Source organism: Vicugna pacos, chromosome 3 (genome assembly GCF_048564905.1).
Source record: "Vicugna pacos chromosome 3, VicPac4, whole genome shotgun sequence".
NCBI lineage: Eukaryota > Metazoa > Chordata > Mammalia > Artiodactyla > Camelidae > Vicugna > Vicugna pacos.
Genome location: NC_132989.1, coordinates 74,375,548 through 74,392,752, shown reverse-complemented (window position 1 = coordinate 74,392,752; position 17,205 = coordinate 74,375,548). Strand labels below are relative to the sequence as shown.

At 40.2% G+C, this 17,205-nt stretch overlaps 1 protein-coding gene and 1 long non-coding RNA gene across 3 annotated transcripts; one reads left to right on the top strand and one right to left on the bottom strand.

Moving 5' to 3' along the window:
- Nucleotides 1-3,103: 3,103 nt before the first annotated feature.
- Nucleotides 3,104-10,113, bottom strand: LOC140695658 (uncharacterized). Of its 2 annotated transcripts, XR_012071395.1 has the most exons (3): nucleotides 9,993-10,113; nucleotides 5,259-5,286; nucleotides 3,104-3,369 (listed from the first exon to the last, which is right to left on the bottom strand). It is a non-coding gene; the product is annotated as an uncharacterized lncRNA (long non-coding RNA). The 2 variants fall into 2 exon arrangements; XR_012071396.1 differs by lacking the exon at nucleotides 3,104-3,369 and having other exon boundaries at nucleotides 5,074-5,286.
- Nucleotides 10,077-16,826, top strand: CCNB1 (cyclin B1). Its single transcript, XM_006197544.4, has 9 exons — nucleotides 10,077-10,375; nucleotides 10,959-11,129; nucleotides 11,221-11,433; nucleotides 12,999-13,181; nucleotides 14,574-14,732; nucleotides 14,936-15,172; nucleotides 15,452-15,592; nucleotides 16,229-16,339; nucleotides 16,606-16,826. Exons 1-9 carry the CDS (start codon nucleotides 10,355-10,357, stop codon nucleotides 16,711-16,713), a joined length of 1,344 nt encoding a protein of 447 aa, XP_006197606.1. The 5' UTR covers nucleotides 10,077-10,354; the 3' UTR covers nucleotides 16,714-16,826.
- Nucleotides 16,827-17,205: the final 379 nt, after the last annotated feature.

The following is a 17,205-nucleotide window of genomic DNA, read 5'->3' as shown; positions in this document are numbered from 1 at the left end:
TATCTGCAAATGAATAATTACTTTATTAGGGTAAAGAACTTAGACTAAGTTGTGTCCATCACACACTCACTTGTCTTCTTCCACTCAAGTAGGATATTCCATTTCTTACTATGCATCTGGCATTCCAGGTTGCTTGTTAAGCTGGTATCCAAGCAACGCTAGGCTTTTCATCTTTTCATTTAGCTCCATAATATGTGGAACAGCCAGTTGAAAGAGTCATAAATGATTGTCAACTCAGAGTTGAAATTTTGCCTATAAATGTATCTTTTTTTTTTAAATTTCTGGAACATGTAGATATATAAGAAATATCAAAGAACAGGTGGTTCTTTTAAAGCTTGGTAAGTAAATCTTGTTCACAAACCTTTGGGCACTATGAAATCAAAATACCCTATAACTACTTTCTAATTTCTAGTGATATCTAATTTATGTTTTTTGATTTCCAATTTAAAGTGAATGTAAAGCCTGAAAAGACTGATAAATAGATATATAGTCATATATGCAGTTTTATGAACACCAAAGAATGTTGTCCGAAAGAAACTTTTGAATACCTATTTATAAGCATCTAAATATTTTCATTCTTATACCTAGGAATTTTGATAAGTAGGATGAATTAATTTTAGTATGGGTACTATTTTCTTATCTATACCATAATGAAAAACCTGTATTGTAAATCATATTTTTGTCTTACCAATTTTAATATGTGAGAGGTTTTAGAAATTTGTTATAAGTTATTTTGATATTCCTGTCTTCTCTTTACACATTTTCTGGTCCAGAATCTTCAATACATATTAAAAAATTTAAGTGGTGGGAAAATAATTGCATATTGATGTTTTAATGTAATGTTTATACATTTTAAAAAATTTAAGTAGATAGGTACAATACATATTACAGAATTATAAAAATTGTCATTTCCCTTAGAAGGCATACAAATAGCAGGAAAATTAAATTAAGTAATTGAGAGCTATCAAGATGAGAGAGAAGGCAGTGCTGAAAAGTAGGAGGTACAGGTGGAAAGTAGGGAAACTCCAGTATTGAGAGCACCAGGGTACTGGTTCCAGCTCATACAAACCACATGACTTTAGGCAAATCAGCCTCTCTGGGTATCTTCTTCCCCCCCCCCCCCATACATAAAATCAGAATAAAATCTGTTCAAATTTACAGATATGGAGCAACTGGAACTCACTGCTAGTGGGAGTATGAAATGATACAGCCACTTTGGAGAACCATTTGGCAATTTTTTTAATGTTAAACATACATCCACCCTGTGACCTAGCAGTTCTACTCCTGGGTATCTACCCAAGAAAAATGGAAACATGTCTACAGAAAGGCTTGTACAAGAATTTACGTGTTCATGATAGCCAAGAATTAGACAACATGTCCATCAACAAAAGAATGAATAAATTGTGGTGTATTCATAATGGACTACTAGTCAGCAGTTTTAAAAAAATTACTGTTACTAAAGAAAAAAATTAAAATTAATGTTACAAACAGTACCAGGTGAGTCTCAAAAACATAAGTGAAAGAAGTTGGCCACAAAAGAGTTCATACTATGATTCCATGTATATAAAGTCCAAAAACAAGACTAATCTATAGTGATAGAGCACAGAGAGTGGTTTATATTAATTTTTAATTGCTGTCATAACAAATTACCACAAACTTAGGGCTTAATGCACACTTATTATCTCACAGTTCTGTAGGTCAGAAGTTCAGTATGGGACTCATTGGTTTAAAATCAAATTGCTGCAATGCTGCAGTTCTTTTTGGAGGCTCTCAGAATCCATTTCTTTGCTCATTCAGGTGGTTGGCTGAATTCAGCCCTTGTGGTTGTAGGACTGAGGTGCCTGTTTCTTTGCTGGTGTTCCCAGCTTCTAGAAGCCACCTGCATTTCTTGGCCTGTGGCTTCCTTCCTCCATCTTCAAAGCCAGCAACAATAGGACATGTGCTTCTTACCCTCCAAATCTCTTCTGTCTCTTCTTCCACTGTGGCATCTTTCTCTGACCCACTCTTCCGTCATCCTCTTCTGCTTTTAAGGACGCTTGTGGTCACCCTGGGCCCACCCAGTAGTCCAGGATAATCCCCTATCTCAAAGTCTCTTCTGCCATGTAACATTCACAGGTATGTTCATATTCACAGGTTCCGGGCATTAGGGCAAGGACTTCTTGGGCGTGGGGGCAGTTGTTATTCTGCTTGCCACATGGTTGTCTTGGGAAGACAGGGAGTTTGTTGGAAGAGGGCAGGGAGATCTTTTTGGAATGCTGGGAGTGTTCTATATCTAGATCAGGGTGTGTTACAGAGGTGTATACAATTGTCAAAATGTTTTAAGTTATAACTTAACTTCTGTATTGCATTTTCTTTTTCAAGTGTTTTCATAATTTGCTAGTAAGTATTTATTTCAAAGCTATTATGTGCAAGGCACATAATTAATCTCATCCATTTTATCCTCCTAGTTTTGGTGTTATCACATAATGCGTTTGCTTTAACTGATCTAGCACAATAATACAATGTAGTGGACTGAATTTTTTTAGGTACATATTGTTCCTCTTTGTGGCTATTTTCTGCTTGAATTTAAAGGCCAAGGAGGTTTCCCCTGCAACAAAATATAGTACATAGACCTGTCGGTATTAAGATTCACAGTTACGGAAAGCCAGTATAAGAAAATAATACAATTCAGTGGTTTATTTATGGTTTTTTAAAATGTTGAATACATCCATCCATACTCAACAGAATTCACTGAAGTTCTTTGTGTGAAGACACGGCTCTAGGAGCTAGGAATAAAGTCACTAATAAAGTCCTGCTGTGAAGGAGCTTAGTTTCCAGTGGAGGAGACAGACTAGTATGTGAAAATGTCAGATTGTGATCAGCACTGTGAGGAAAAACAGTAGCTATTGAACCCTTGCTCTGTACCAGGTGGGCACTGTTCTAAGCAATAAATATGTAAAATTATTATCCCCATTTTACTGATGAGGAAACTGAGGAAGAAAAATGTTAATTAACTTGTCCTAAATCCTACAGCTAGTAAGTGGTAAAGCCAGCTTTCCAAACCAGCCACTCTGGTTTCAGGATTGACACTTTTTTTTTTTTTTTTTAGGTTTTAAAACTTTATTTGCATATTTTTTAAATTGTGCATTCCAATAATTAAAATCATTTGAACAGTTTTAAAAATCACACTTGGATTAAACTGCATTTTACAGCCTGCAGGTCACCTTGGATCAGCTTGCTTTTTACTCTAGATTTCACTGTCGACCCACACAGCTTCCTCCTTCACCAACATACAAGTTCTTTTCCTTCCCTGCCAGCCAGACAGGCAGATGGGAGAGGCAGGGATTGACATTCTTAACAGGGGTGCTAGAGATTGGCCAAAGAGGGTGTCTGCGGAGGAAGACAAGAACCTGATCTGAGTAAAGAAACAACCAGTACCGAGTATCCTACCCATATTCTACTAATACCCACTATTCGTCCCTGAAAGAACATCAAATGCAAAGACGTCTGAGGCAGGAGATGGTTACCATGATAGAAGCAAAGCAAGAAAGCCAACATGATAGCAAAATTAGGCAGAAGGTGTGGTGTGGATGTGCAAAGTCTGTGGAGGGCTTTGAGTCACAGGGCTGTCATGTCTCAAAGCGATCAGGGTAGGAGAGTGAGTGGAACCCAGGGGAGAGTTAGCCGGCCCGCGGAAGCCCAAATGAGAGAGGATGGCGACTTGGACTAAGCAGCATGTTCACTGCCTCTTACTTACAAGCTTTCTGTTTAAAGTAAAAAATAAATCAGACACAAACTCTGCCTTCACAGTGCTTATTACAGTAGGGAAAAATAAGGTGTAAATAACTGTAATTCAAGATTTAGAGAGATCTGGTGCCAAAAGGAAGAGGCAAAGTTCAGAAAATGGAGACGTTACTTTTAGCTGAAGGGAGGAGAAGGCTTCACAAAGGAGGTGGTGCTTGATAGATGGAAGAGACCAGTGGGGTCAGAAATAGAAGGCAAGGGGATTAATTCCCTCTGGAGTAAACCCTTTAGTAGTTCAGTTTTGCCCAATCATGCTTTTTGGGTGTGGAATTTGTAGGCCTATGATTAGAAAGGAAGGTTAGCAGCAAGCCATTGAGGGTATTTGAATACCAGGTTACAAGTTAACCACAGACCTGTTAGGTAATCATATGGAGGTTAAGTGTTTAGCTCTTAAAAAGCATCAGGTAAGTTACAGTGACATACTTTTCCAATGCCTTACTTCAGATAGGGTTTCCCATTGTTGGTTGCCTTCATTTGCCATAGGAGCGGGATAGGGATGCCTAATGTGAAAGACTGCAAATCAATATAGTAGGCGGGACGCTGACTGGTCTAGGAATCAGACTCGCCACCATAGCTGTGATCTCAGGGCCAGTCGCTTGTTCTCTTGACTTAAAATGATAGGGTCTGGATCCCGTGACTATAAGGTGATCGATCCCTTGCAGTCCTATCCAATCAAGGCAATAGTCCCAAATTAATCTATGGGAACCATTTGTTAAAGCACCTATTAAGTTTACTGATGCATTAAATGCCTAACATGTATAAAGCAGAGTGAGTTATATAAAGAGGTCTGATATGGTCTCTGCCCTCACAGGAAGGCTGTAGTTACTGAGCATATAAAAATATGTAAAAGAGCATGGTGATACACACTGGAAGAAAGGTAGATGTGATACTGTTCTGAGTTCAGAGGAGGAAGGGAACTCTTTCTCCTGGAAGATTACAAAAATCTTTACAGAGGGTGGGGCATACGTTTTCAATAACCAGGAAAAATCTGTGCACTTAACTATGATACTGAAGTGTGACTTGTCCACATCCTGGCTATGTGAAAAATTAACTATGCTTAAACTCCGAGCTTCATGTTTCTCAGCTAGGAGCATCATGGAGTTTGCTGGTGATCAGCGGCCGCTTTCATCCACTCCCACTTCTGACCCCACCAAACAGCTAACTGTAAAGTACAGCTGGGTGCCAACCCAAGGCTATTAAGTTGTGCTTTCAATTTCGCTCTGTACCCTACCCCACGTTACTCAGCCCCAGTCTTAGAGTTGCAGGCTACTCAGCCTTCTAGAAAGACTATTCACTATGCAAAGACTCTTTACTGTACAACCAAGTAAGGACTGGTATAGCAGGAGTGGTGTGTGGGAGAGAATCCTTTCTTCAGTTTCCAGGACCTCTCATTCTCCATTGCTTTTCTCCCAGGCCTTCTTTACTACTTGCCCTTCCTCTTCTACATTCCTTTTCATCTGTCTCCGTCTTCTTACCATCACTTAACTCAGCAAACTGAAGTTCCTATGAGGTTTGAAGGGAAAAAAACAAAAACAAAAATGTGTTTCCCTTGCTTGACTCCTATACTCAATCACAACTGTCCATAAAAATGCAATTAACAATCAAGTTAAGAAGAAAAAAGAGAATTTTATTCAAGCCAAACAGGATTATAACCCAGGAGACAGACTCTCAGAAAGCTCTAAGAGCTGTTCTGCTGTTAGAAGTCCAAGTCAAGTCACACTTTCAAAAGGTCTTACATCAAAATGTCATAATGACATTTTACATAAAGTTCACCAAAGACACATAGTCCAGGTAAGCTCATGCAAGGCAAGCAGCAAGTCACCATGACCCCCTGCAGAGTTGGGAAAGAACGCTGCTCTTTAAAGAAGTTACGTGGCTAGCATCAGAAGAAAGGGGAAAAATTTGTCTTTATAGTCGAGCAGACATTCCCATCTTTAAGAAGGTCTGGTGAATGTGTAATGCTGAGGCATACTGCATATTAGGGAGGGAGGGAAGAGGCCCAAACAGAAAGGAGAATTTAAATTTTTTCTTGTCCTACCTTAAAATGTAAATTTATTTCATTACAATAAATGGAGCCTCAGTGATAAGATGTTTTTACATGAGGGCCAAAAAATAAGTACAGACTACATTCTAAATATAACAAAAACAATTTTTCACTACCTTCTCAAGTACCAATTCTTTAACACCCTTCCCTCTGTAGACCAATTTGTGTGTTCTCCACATCCACACACCCACACACCCACAGTGTTAGATGTGGGATCAAAACAACAGTAGACTTACACAGTGTTCTCTCCCTCTGTTCAATCTTTAAAACGGAGGGCCCTGGGGCTTGCTCCTGGGCATCTACCCGCCTTTACATTCCTTCTCTAGATGACCTCATCTGTCTCAGAGTTTAAATACTATCTAAAGCTAAGGAGAATTCTGCTCCCACCCTGATCTTTGCCTAGATCTCCCCTGTTGTATTTCTCTAAGCATTCCAAATGTGACAGAATTCTTGATCTACCCCAAACTACTACTTTCTAAAAGCTGCTCTTCTGTTTGTTTTTTTATTTTTTTGCGTGTGATGAGAACTCTAGGGATTTACTCTTAACAACCTTCATTATAACATATAGCGGTGTTTATTACATTTATCATGTTATATATTACATCCCTAGTAAATTATCTTATGATTGGAAGTTTGTACCCTTTAAAAATTTTTTTTTGTATAATTTATTTTTATTTATCTATTTGGGGTGGGTAATGAGGTTTGTTTATTTTTTTAGTTTTTAATGGAGGTACTGGACGAGATTGGGCGTATTCAGGATGGTATGGCCATAGGCTTAATGGAAGTACTGGAGATTGAACCCAGGACCTCATGCATGCTGAGCATGTGCTCTACCACTGAGCTATACCCTACCACCACAAAAAGCTGCTCATCTCTTAGTCTTTTCTGTTTCAGTCACTCAAGTCAAAACCTATGAGTCACCCTTGACCCCTTTTCTCTCACTCCAGGCATGTAAATCAAGACTCAGCAAGTCTATCTCCAAAATATATCCAGAACCCATCCCTTTCCATCTAGTGCTGCTAGTACCATCCAACCATCATCTTTTGCTGGCCTCCTACAACAGCCTTTGAATGGCTCCCCTGCTTCTCTCCTCCTCCTTCTTCCCCTCCTCCACCCAAGCTACACACATTCTCTCCACCATGACAACAGAAATCTCTTGAAAAAATAGATTCTGCCACACTGTGGCTTAAAACCCTCCAAAGCCTTCTACTGCACTTAGTATAGCCCAAACCCTTTACCTTGGTTTACGAGGGAGGCCTTGTGTAGCTTTACCCTTTCCAATTTCTTAATCTCATCTCTACTCCCCTCCTCCTCCCATACTCTAGCCACACTGGCTTTTCTGAACATGACAAGCTTTTTCCCATTGTAAAAATTAATAAGCACATTAAAATAGAGTGTCGTCAGAAAGGGGAGCTTGCAGGTTCTGTGACTACAATAGCCCAGCAAAAGAGAGAATTCCTCTTCTTCCTTGATAAAAGCTCAGCCAATAAAAAGCCACTATACTTCAAACTCTCAATTCCACCAGTGGACTCTGCTTACTACATAGCTCTCTTGACTTCCTTTTCCCTGTATACGAGAGTCCTCTCCCTGTGGCATGGGGACTTTCATGGCTTGCCGTGGTGGTAGACCCCAAATTGTAATTCTTCGTTGATCCTGAATAAGCCTATTTTTGCAGGAGAAATATCTGGCAGTCTATTTGTTTAAGCCAACACTATCTTTGGGTTTTCACAGGCTGTTTCCTCTACCTAAAATGTTTTCCTTTTTGTCATTTAAACCTTAATTTAAATGTCAACTTCTCAGACTGTCCGTGACCACCAAGTCTCAGCTAGCTACCAAATCACTCTACCTGCTTCACTATCTTTATTTTCTGCCTACCATTTAGTACTACCTGATCGTTTTTTCCATTTTACTTATTTACTTATTTAGCCTCTCTCCTACTGGACTCTATACTTTATAACAGCAGGGAGCTCATCTGTTTTGTTCAGAGCTATATTCCTAGCACCTAGAACATTGCCTGGTATGTAGTTGGCACTACTGACAGGGCCAGGGGAGAGAATACTGTGTAGTTCACTGAGGAGAAAAGTCAAGTTTTTTGTTTTTTGTTTTTTGTTTTTTGTTTTTGTCTTTTTTTAATTGACATATAGTGACTTATAATGTTGTGTTTGTTTCTGGTATGTGTGTGTCTGTATATATATATATAATTTTTAGATTCTTTTCCATTATAGTTTATTACAAGATACTGAATATAGTTCCCTGTACTTTACACTAGGTGCTTATTATTTATCTCTTTTATATAATAGTGTGTATATGTTAATCCCAAATTCTTCACTTTTCCCTCCCTACCCCTTCCCTCTTTGGTAATCATTTGTTTTCTATCTCTGTGAGCCTGTTTCTGTTTTGTAAATAAGTTCATTTGTATCATATTTTAGAGTCCACATATAAGTGATATCACATGATATTTGTCATTTGTCTTTCGTTTAGTATGATAATCTCGAGGTCCATCCATGTTGTTGCAAATGGCATTATTTCACTCATTTCTATGGCAAATATTCCACTGTGTATATATACCACATCTTCTTTATCCATTCATCTGTAGATGGACATTTAGGTTGCTTCCGTGTCTTGGCTATTGTAAACTGTGGTGCTATGAACACTGGAGTGCATGTATCTGAGAAAAGTCAAAATTTTTAATGTTATTTTAAAAAGATATAATCCATGGAACTTGTGTTTATTAAGCATCAAAATCAGCATTCTGAATAGAAATGAGTCATAGGTATGTATGTAGTAGACAAGCTCTCTCAAACTTGGCAGTCTGAGACTCCACCAGAATTGTGGGGCTGGATAATCATTTGTGTCTGTGTTTATGGGGTGCAGGCTGTCTTGTGTATTATAGGATGTTTAGAAGCATCTCTGGTCTCTACCCACTAGAAGCCAGTAGCATCTTCCCGGTTGTGACAACCAGAAATGCCAAATGCTCCCCATAGGACAAAATGTTCCTCCATTGAGAACTACTGTGTTAAATGAAATTCTACTGTGCAATGGTCAGGAACGGGTTCAAACAACTAAAAGTACAGTGGAGAAACCAGGTAATAGCTTAACCAAGTGATCAAAATTAATATCATTTATGGGGAACAAGCAAACAGCATATGTCTGCAGAGTTGATCCCCTGAGAAGAATCTGATGTCGCCTACGTGAAACCTATGCGTAACAGCCAAGAATGCATAACCTTGATGTAAGTCACAAGGAACCATTAAACAAACACAAGAATAAGAAATTTCTATTTTCTAAAAAGCGGCAGGGCGTACTGTATTCTTCAAAACCATCAGTGTTTGAAAGACTAAGAAAAGCTGTGAGAAGTGTTTCAGACTAAAGGAACTAAATGCAACATTGACTCTAGCTGGAGGAAAGAACATTACTAGGTCAACTGACAAAATTGGAATATAAACTAGGTTGAATACAATATTGTAATAAAGTAAATTTATGACTGTATTGTGAATATGTAAGGGAATATCCCTTTTTCTTAGAAATACACACTAAAGAATTGAGGGATAAAGGGCCATTATATATATAACTTACTCTCAAATGTTCCAGGAAGAAAATTTTATAGGGTTATGTGTCCATAGATAGAGCTTTATATAAGAAAGAGATTAAGTGAATAATAAAGCAAATGGGGTAAAAGGATATTTGAATCTGAGTAAAGGGTACCTACCTGTGTGTTCCCAGTAAGATTTTTGTTTACAAGTTTCCTAAGTTTGAAATTATTTTCAAATAAAAAGCAAAAATAAAAAAATTGGCTTTCGAAATAATTTGATTTAAGTAATCTGGCAGGTTAAGAGGCTGGCAATATTCTTAAGCGGCAATTACTGTTGTGGAAACATCATGGGTCTAAAGAAATCTAAGTTTAGTCCCGTGTTACTAATTTGTGATTCTGGGAAAATCACCCAAAGCCTCTCCGAGCTTCAGTGCCTCCACCAGAGTGCTGTTGGAATGATCAAATGAAAGAATGTATATATAAAAGCCTTTTCGGCTACATGCCACTGTAAAAGAGGTCAGTGTTTAACAGTAAGTAGAACTAAAGTCATAACTGTCTTTGAGGTCCAACTGCGGTGGCTCCACCAGCACTTTTTTAAGGCCACAAGACTGCCCCAGCACAGCACAGGCTCACCTCTCCAGGTGAGCAGCGGACGCATCCCCTCTCCAGGTGGCGGCAGTCACTGCCAAGGGCGCAGGCGCGGGGCCAGACCACGTGACGGCCTGGTCCCGTCCCACCCGAATGTCTTCGCGGGATCGCCCTGGAAACGCATTCTCGGAGGAACCGGCCGCCGCCAATGAGAAGCGAGCGAGTGCCACGAACAGGCCAATAAGGAGGGAGCGGTGCGGGGTTTAAACCTGAGGCAGGGCCCGATTCTTCCCGGCGTGCTGCGGAGGAACGGCTGTTGGCGTGTGCTGGGTTCAGGTCCCCGGCTGGTCGGGGACTCCCGTGCTCTGCTTCTCCCCACTGAGCTACTGCCTGGTGCAGAGGAAGCCATGGCGCTCCGGATCACCAGGGTGAGCTCCTGCGGACGGTGAACAAACGCGTCTCTGCCGGCTCGCCGCGCCTCCCTTCCCTGGCTCTCCTGCGGGAGTCCCCCGGGCGGGAGCGGGCCGGGGCAGAGATTTGAGGAGGAGGATAGCGGTCGGTGGGAGAGTATGGGAGAAGGACGGGCGGAGAGAAGAAAAGTGGATGGGCCTTAGATAAATGCTGGGGGTGGGGGAGCAGATGGAGGGTAGACTGGAAACCTTTTGTAAAAGGTGATGGAGGCCCCCGGAGTGAGCTACCACCAACTGCGTGACCCTCTCCCCAGAGAAGAAGGTGCTTGCAATTGAAGGCTTTTTCGATTCCCTTTCAAATGTAAATTTATGGTACTTCAGGCCCGGTGGAGACTGAGGAGGCAATCCTTCAATTGGTGAAGGAAGCGGTTTGGGAGGAAGCTGACTTGTCATAACCTAGCGTAGACCCTGGAACCCAGGTTTCCCCCAGGAACCCATTTACAGTCGGCTTTCCTGAGAGCCTCTCTTTTGCCCCCACTTTAACCCTTGACTTACCCTAACTTGGCTGGGCTAGCTTTCAGAGTGGTCTTGCTTCTTACAGAACACGAAAATTAATGCTGAAAATAAGGCGAAGCTCAGTATGGCAGGCGCAAAACGCGTGCCTATGGCCACTGTTGGAGCTTCTAAGCCCGGGCTGAGGCCAAGAACAGCTCTTGGAGACATCGGTAACAAAGTCAGTGAACAGCCACAGGCCAAACTGCCCCTGAAAAAGGTAACTGTCTTCCTGATTCAGCTTCTCTAGTCTGCCTTCCAGCTGTGATCCTTGATGGAGAAACATTCCATTCTCTCCTTTTCATCCACAGGAAGCAAAAACTTTAGCTGCTGGAAAAGTTATTGCTAGAAAACTACCAAAACCTCTGGAAAAGGCTCCTGTACCCGTGTTGGAGCGAGAGCCCGAGCCCGAGCCCGAGCCGGAGCTGGAGCCGGAGCTGGAGCCGGAGCCGGAGCCGGAGCTGGAGCCAGAGCCGGAACCTGAGCCTGTTAAAGAAGAGAAACTTTCCCCTGAGCCTATTTTGGTAAACCATACTATTTTAGAGCCTGTCGATTGTTTCTTTTCCTTCATTTGACTAATGCATGATAGATCTTTTGAATAAATAATAATAGTAACATAGAGTGCTTAGCGGGAGGTAGGCTCTGCTAAGCGCTTCACGTGCATTAGCTCACATGATCTTATTATTCTCGCTTAGCACTGGTACTGTTTATTACCTCTACCTTTTAGATCACGGCAGAGAAGTATTAAGTATCTTTTATAGAGCCACATCTAAGCGGCACATAACTGGAACTCAGGCTGTCTGGCTGCAGAGTCTGCTTTCAATTGCTTTGTTATATACTACCCCTCCTTTATTTAAGGTATTGAGTAGTAGATGCCTGGGCCAAAGATTTTGCTGTCTTTGGGTACAAGCCATCTGACCAGAATTTATTGACTAAAACACCGATTGTTTTCTTTTGTGGGGGAGGGGAGGGTAAAGATTAGGTTGGTTTATTTATTAATGGTGGTGCTGGGGATTGAACCCAGGACTTCTTGCATGCTAAGCAGGCACTCTACCGCCGAGTTATACCCTCCCCCACTGTTTTCTTGAGCTTTTTTTTTTTACTCCCTAATATGGCCACCAAATCCTTAATAAGTCTGTACCACTGGAATATATGAGGGTATAAAGCAGAAAATGTACCTCTTCAGAGAGTAGGTAAGATGAGTTAACACAGGCTCAAAACCAAGAATTTATTAAATATCAGGTATGTAGATGTGTCTACTCCTGTGAAGGAAAAATACGCCATCTAGAAGAGGCTTATTTGTTGAAACAAACTACATTCTTAAGCTCTAATTTTTAAACTTCGTTAAAGCCACTGGGGAAATGATCTATCAAAGTCATTGGGCCCAGCTCTTTCTATCTAAGAGTAGGAGCTATGAGGCTATGTCTTTAGTATAGACCTTCTGGGCATAGCAGAGAAAACTGTAGCCTGCACAGTCTTTCATTGACCATACCAAACGACCTGAGGTTTCCTTGAAAGTCCCATACTGATTCTTGCCTTTGCTTTCCCACTTAATAAAAATGCCTTTCCCACCCTCTTTTAAGTAGCTCAAGCATCAACACCTAAAGCTTTCCCTAACTTTCTCCATCCCCACCCTAGCTGCCCCCACCTCCACTCTTGTTCCTAAAATCAAACAAAGTCGTTAATCCTTAGTAGTCCAGACAGACCTTGTAGTCTCCCTCTCAGTGGGAAGCAGTCCATGTTTTGAAATAAAGACTAAAGGCTAACTTGTCATTCATTTGGTTTAACTTATCAGGACATTGCTAAACAAATGCATTACTTACCAGTTTCCTTCAGAGGAAAGTCTAGCATATGAATTTGCTTCTTCTCTGTTTTACCTATTAACAATTCTGCTGGCTCAGTCTAAGCTGGCATTTCACTTTTTATATTAGCCACTTCCTAAAAAGAAGTTGAATAAATTTGAAAAGATAAGTGGATTCTATGTCTATTCAGCAGATAAGTCTCGTGAGTTAGTACCAATAATCTGACGTTCATTCCAAGATTGTTTGCTCCTCTTTGCTATTATTTCAAAAGGTCTCTCTGTTTCAAGGTTGATACTCCCTCACCAAGCCCCATGGAAACATCTGGCTGTGCCCCTGCAGAAGAATACCTGTGTCAGGCTTTCTCTGATGTAATTCTTGCAGTGAATGATGTGGATGCAGAAGACGGAGCGGATCCCAACCTTTGTAGTGAATATGTGAAAGATATCTATGCTTATCTGAGACAACTTGAGGTCAGTAGTAGGATAAAATCTTTGTTTTTTCTAAACTGCATCTAGCTTTATTAAAGGAATTTTCCATTAACAGGTCACAATAATTTAAGCAGGATGTAAGTAGCATTTCTTAACCATAGGTTCCAATTTAAAATTCTTTGTGGAATACCAAAAATAAAAAGGCACTAAAGCCAGTGAAGTCTGTATTTGCCATTTTGAACAGGGAAAGTTCAAAGTGGGAGTGGATACTACCATGGCTCTTTCCGAAGGAAAGTCTGATACATTTATAACCATCAGGAGTGGGTTAGGAGTGGGTGAGTCCCAAAATCTGGATTTGTAGTAAAGGAGACGATGCTGGAAAACTATAGCCAAAACAAGGCATTTTGGGTCCATGTTCCTTACATGCATGTGATATCAGAAATTGTTCTTTTTGTCTAAGAGGAATATACTCAAAAATTTAAGTTTTTGGTTTTCTTCCATTTCATTCCACTTCTGAAACTTTCTATTAGTGTCCTTTGCCCTTTCCCCCCAAAATGAGGAGGCATTCTGTATATTAACAACATAAGCTCTACAGCTACCAAATTTACCCAATTGCTTGTTTGTAATGCATTCTATTCTAGTGACATCATCGACATCTTCAGGCTCTTTCCTGGCTCTTTTGGGCATCTCCATTTTCCACAGCATTGTCCTGCAAGACTTTCTTGCCAAAACCAGCCCTCTGCTCCAGATTTCTTCTCCCTTGTTTTTAAAGTTTGTGTTCTAACTTTGGAGGGGTGGGTTTAGCAGATGTGTGTGCTAGGTTTTGATGATTCATTCTTTTTTTTTCTTTTTATTGAAATATAGTCAACTTATAATGCATTAATTTCTGGTATACAGCACAGTGATTCATATAGATATATATCCATTCCTTTTCATTACAGGTTATTACAAGGTACTGAATATATAGTTCCCTGTGTTGTGCAGTGGGACCTTGTTTACGTTCTTATCTATGGTGCTTTGGGGGTTTAAACCCTGGAACAGGAGTGATAGCATATTGATAGCAGCTGATCTGGAACTTCTACTATTTTCTCTACTTTGTAAAGCTCAGGTTCTGGGTTTAGAGTCTTAAGTGGAAAGATCTGAGGTGATAGTATGATAAGGTAGTTTGGGAAGAAGTGGGGACATAGAGTATGGCTCAGTAGTAGCGATGGTGAATTGAACAGAATAAGATCTGCCAACAGGAAAACCTGTCACACTCTCCTATTTAGTGTTTGCTTGCTTTCTTCCTCAGTGATAGAGCTGTTTGCAGTGACCATATGAATAACTGAGTTAAGACCTAAATGTCCCAGAGCTGTTCTGAGGTGACTGATTATTTCTGGTCAGAAATATCACATGGAGTCTTGCTTCTAAGGATAATCAGCAATTCTTTTGCAGGAAGAGCAAGCAGTCAGACCAAAATACCTACTGGGTCGTGAAGTCACTGGAAACATGAGAGCCATCCTAATTGACTGGCTAGTGCAGGTTCAGATGAAATTCAGGTTACTGCAGGAGACCATGTACATGACTGTTGCCATTATTGATCGGTTCATGCAGGTGAGCATAACTGAGCAATTGAGGGTTTGCCCTTCCAGTGTCCTGGCTGAGTCGTAAGAAATAGACTCAGCTAAAATCTGTCCTGGGGGGTGGGGTGTCAAAATTTTGTTGTGGAAGTGTCTTTCCCACCTCTCCTTCATAGCTCTGTGCCTCCTTTTTCAAAGGCATATTACTTACTCATCCAGTTGAAATTCTCTCTGCAGGATAATTGTGTGCCCAAGAAGATGCTGCAGCTGGTTGGTGTCACTGCCATGTTTATTGCAAGCAAATATGAAGAAATGTACCCTCCAGAAATCGGGGACTTTGCCTTTGTGACTGACAACACTTACACTAAGTACCAAATCAGACAGATGGAAATGAAGATTCTAAGAGCTTTAAATTTTGGTCTGGGTCGCCCTCTACCCCTGCATTTCCTTCGGAGAGCATCTAAAATTGGAGAGGTACAGATTTCTTGAAACCTTTGTATGGTATATTAAGGAATACTGCTGACCAATGAGATCTAGTTCAACTGCCTTGTGTTATGTACCTAACTACATGAAGAAGGGATAAAGATGGTCTTTATTTCCCATCAGTCTGTATGTTAATATCATTAAAGCCTTTCATGGGCAGTTGCATTTGAGAGTTTATAGACAAACATCCATAGTCATAGTTATGGGCATACAAGTTATTGCCAATGCAGAATTCTCTGTCAACTCAGTGACCTGTGAGTTCTGTTTCAGGTGGATGTTGAGCTACATACTTTGGCCAAATATCTGATGGAACTAACTATGTTGGACTATGATATGGTGCACTTTCCTCCTTCTCAGATTGCAGCGGGAGCTTTTTGCTTAGCACTGAAAATTCTTGATAATGGTGAATGGGTAAGCTCTGTCCCACAAACCTAGGCTTTTAAATTAATACTATTTTATTGTATTTATTATATAAGCTTTTAAATTATAGTATTTACTGAATATAAACTGTTTCCACTAAAGGACAATTCCATTGGTTCCTAAATATGGCTTCTACTGAGGGAATGATTAAAAATGATATCTTGCTTGTGACATCATCACAGAATGCTTCCATTTCATGATCTAATTTCATCTTCCTATAACCTTTTGAGAAAGGCAGAGAAGCTGCTGCTCCTTACAGATGGAGAAGCTCAAGCAGGTCAAGTGACAAACTAGAAGTTCATTGATTCAACAGATAATTCTCCTGGAGTGCCATATGCTACTTTAGGCCCTAGAAGCAGAACTATGAATGAGAAAGTTGGCTCCAAGGGACTTGGAGTTTAGCTTTGGGACGGACAAGTCAGCAACTCCAGTAGTGTAATTAGGTTGGAGCACAGGATCCTAGAGAAGCATAAAGGAAGAGTTCCTGGGGAAGAAGGGTCTTAAGCTTGTCTTAAATTTCAATTATAATCAGTTACACAGTATCTACCTCCCTACCCTTCTTTTAAATAACACTTATTTATGAAAACCACTTTTGATGAGCATTTTCAACATTTTTTGTTGTCTTAGACACCAACTCTACAGCATTACCTGTCATACACTGAAGAATCCCTTCTTGTTGTTATGCAACACCTGGCTAAGAATGTCATCATGGTGAATCGTGGGCTTACAAAGCACATGGTAAGTCATTTGGTGGCACTGTAGGGTGTTGTGGAAAATATGAAAATCATTAAGACTATGCCTGCAAATGCATAGCTCTTTTTTTTTTTAAGTGAAATCAAGTTTATTTAGAGAGATATACATTCCCTAGATAGAGTGTGGTCTGTCACACGTGGAAGGGAGAGCTGTGCGTAGCTCATTTTTAAGGAGCTGGTGAATATCTTTACCATTGGTTCCACAATGTTTTCCTCTTTTCCTTCATTAATGTCTATGCTTTTCTCCTCCAGACTATCAAGAACAAGTATGCCACATCTAAGCATGCTAAGATCAGCACTCTAGCACAGCTGAATTCTGCACTAGTTCAAGATTTAGCCAAGGCCGTGGCAAAGGTGTAACTTGTGAACTTTGGAATACTATAATATCTACAAATAAAATTGGCACCATGTGCCATCTGTACATATTATATGTTACATTTATTTACTTTTAATAAAGTTTGTAGTCCCTTTTACTTCTTATCCCTTAACTCATTTGAATGTGGCTACTTTTCACTGTAGGATAATCTAAAAGTTGCCTTAAAGGTATGGTAGGAAATTAAGAAAAAAATACTGCTTTCAGTTTGCCTGGGGACCCAACTAATATATACACTTGGTTCTTGTTTTATGTTCCTTGGTTTTACTTTATCAGTAAGAATTACTAAGCTCTTAGATCCTCACTTTACAAGTCATACTGTATGTAAGCATGGTCCTAAGAGAATCTGCTGCCTAGTTCTACTTAAGGAAAAGTCTACCACCTTGTCCCTAGTCCCCCTGTTTTCAATTTCCCCATAATTCTAAGTAATCTGCTTGTACCACTTTCTTAAATTATCAACTAGAATCAACTTTTTCACT

Excerpts from the sequence above, each read along its gene's own strand:
- CCNB1 (XM_006197544.4), top strand. The coding sequence starts at position 10,355 with ATGGCGCTCCGGATCACCAGG. Across the intron at positions 10,376-10,958 it reads TGGCGCTCCGGATCACCAGG|AACACGAAAATTAATGCTGA; the intron begins GTGAGCTCCTGC and ends TGCTTCTTACAG. Across the intron at positions 16,340-16,605 it reads GTGGGCTTACAAAGCACATG|ACTATCAAGAACAAGTATGC; the intron begins GTAAGTCATTTG and ends TTTCTCCTCCAG.